This window comes from Nilaparvata lugens, chromosome 11 (genome assembly GCF_014356525.2).
Source record: "Nilaparvata lugens isolate BPH chromosome 11, ASM1435652v1, whole genome shotgun sequence".
In the NCBI taxonomy this organism is placed as follows: Eukaryota; Metazoa; Arthropoda; class Insecta; order Hemiptera; family Delphacidae; genus Nilaparvata; species Nilaparvata lugens.
In genome coordinates this window covers 15,480,563-15,483,021 of record NC_052514.1, presented here as the reverse complement: position 1 = coordinate 15,483,021, position 2,459 = coordinate 15,480,563, and the positions used below count along the sequence as shown (strand labels likewise).

Here is a 2,459-nt window from a genome sequence, read left to right as displayed (position 1 = left end):
GGAGAGTGGGCAGCCCTGTTTCAATCCTTTCTCAATTTTTATGCTCTCTCCTTTTCTCTCCAGCTCCACATAGATTTCTGTATTATCATATAGACTCTTAATCACGTCAATGTACATTCTGTCTATGCCAGCTTCTTCGAGGGCATCCCACATCCTGCAATGACTCACACTGTCGAATGCTTTTTGGTAATCCACTAGACATAGGTAGAGCGGTATGTTATATTCCATCGATTTTTCTATTATCTGATTTGCAGCTTGAAGGTGATCTATTGTAGAATATCCCGGCCTGAATCCTGCTTGCTCAGTGGGGTGATTTTCATAAACTTTGTTCAGTAATCTATTTTTAATTATGGAAGCGAATAGCTTATACAGCACTGAGGGAAGAGTGATTGGTCTATAATTCTCAACATCCAGTCTTGAACCTTTCTTGAATATTATAATCACTTTATTTCTCTTCCATGCTAGAGGTATTGTTTTTTCTCTCAAGATTTTGTTGAATAAAAGTTTTAGCGGCTTCAATAGTTTTTCAAATCCTGTAATCACTGCTTCGCCTGTGATTCCATCATCTCCAGGAGCTTTATCTTTCTTAAGACTTTTAATAGCATTGAATATTTCTGCCTCTAATATTTCCGCTGCTTCAAAATCGAATTCAGTCGCTTGTTGATTTTCTCGTATAGCCCATCTTTCGTCTCCATTGTCCTTCTTGTATAAATTCTCATAAAATACTGATATATGGTCTATAATTCGACTTCTTTCTGTCGCAATCCCACCTTCTGTATTCAATTTGGCAATCCATTTTTTTCTAGTACTGCTGAGCTCTTGATTGATCTTTTTAGTTGACCCTGTTGTCAGCATTATTGAATTTATTACATTTTCTTCGTATTCTTTTGTCTCTTTCCTAATTCTTGCTCGTACTTCTTTTCTGAGATTTTTGTGTTCCTCCTTCTCCTCGTCTGTCTTCTCAACAATTCTATTCAATCTCTCACGTTCTTCAATCAAATTCATTGTTTCAGTTGAGATTTTCTTGCTCCTTCTTTCCCCTCTCTGTACTCTTTCCAATCTGTTGGAAGCTATTCGAATCGAATGTACAAGTCCGGTATATATTTCTTCAATACTATTGTTTTGGGTTATATGTAGTTTTCTAATTTCTTCTGCTAAATTTTCAACATATCTTCCACTGTTTGTCTCCTCTATTCTCGTTCTTCTTTGTTTGATGAAAACCTTCTTTTATGTAGCTTCATTTCACTCATCAGCATTCTGTGGTCAGAGTCGTACTTGAATGTTTTCATTACGGCTAGGTGTTGTACAGTGTTGTTCCTCTGCTCCACCATAAAGTAGTCGATCTCATGCAAGCCTCCAATTGGGGATTTCCAAGTCCACTTGTCTTCAATACTTCCTCTAAATAGCATATTTACAATCTTGAGATTATTGCTTAGGGCAAAATCCAGTAGCATTTCGCCTCTTTCATTTCCAATACTAGCTTCCCCCATCTCAGCGCTCCTTGCAATCTTTGCGTTGAAATCTCCCATCACTATTAGTCTTTCTCCTGCTCGTTTTTGTATCATTATACCTTCTAGTCTCTCGTAAAAAAGTTCTATTTCTTCCTCATTACTGTCGGATGTTGGTGCATGTACTTGTATTATCATTAGCTTATTGTTTCCAATTGATATTTTTATGAACGCAATTCTGTCTGATATGGGTTTAAATTCGGTGATCTTATTTTTGTGTTGTTTATTCACAAAAAAGCCAACTCCTCTGTTCCCTCTTGTGGCTGCTGAGTGACAGAAGATATGCCCACTATTTCGCTCCACTACTTCTTCGTAGCTTCTCCTGATTTCAGATAAGCCTAAAACATCCCATTCGATCTCCTTCATTGCTAGGTCAAGCTCCATAATTTTATCTTCTCCTAGGACAGACCTTGCATTAAATGTGCCTATGTGTATAAGTTTTCCATTTCTAGTTGAACTATTCTTGTTTAATTCCTGAATGAATCCGGTCCTGTGTATTCTTAGTTTTTGCTATGTCTGATTATTTACAGTTTTTTGACATTCCTCTTTTCTTTCTTCTGGTCTCTCAATCAGCTGTTTGTTTTGATGAGTGGATTTTTGCTCATTCACCTTGCCCGCTTCTTCACACGCATTACTGTGCTTGGTGAGGAAACGCTCTATGCTTCTATTACCTTCCACCCTTTTCCCTTTCCTCCCAGACTGCTTTCCATGGCGACTTTTGCTTTCCTCTTCCTGATTCCTTGGACTCGACTCTTCACTTCTAGGTCGTTTGGCTGATTTGGCCTCTATATTGTCCAGTTCTTCAAGTGAAAATAGTTTCCCATCTACTTCTAGCTTATCCTTTTTCATGATAACCTTTTGACCCTTGCTTTTTAATTTCATGAGATGGGAGAATAAGTTTTTCCTTATTGCTCTGGTTTCTTGAGAAAAATCCTCCTTGATTTGTACATT

At 37.6% G+C, this 2,459-nt stretch overlaps 1 protein-coding gene across 1 annotated transcript; it reads right to left on the bottom strand.

Moving 5' to 3' along the window:
• Nucleotides 1–1,190: 1,190 nt before the first annotated feature.
• On the bottom strand, nt 1,191–1,565 carry LOC120353646. The gene has a single exon (XM_039438206.1). It carries the CDS (start codon nt 1,563–1,565, stop codon nt 1,191–1,193), a length of 375 nt encoding a protein of 124 aa, XP_039294140.1.
• Between the last annotated feature and the right edge of the window lie 894 nt (nt 1,566–2,459).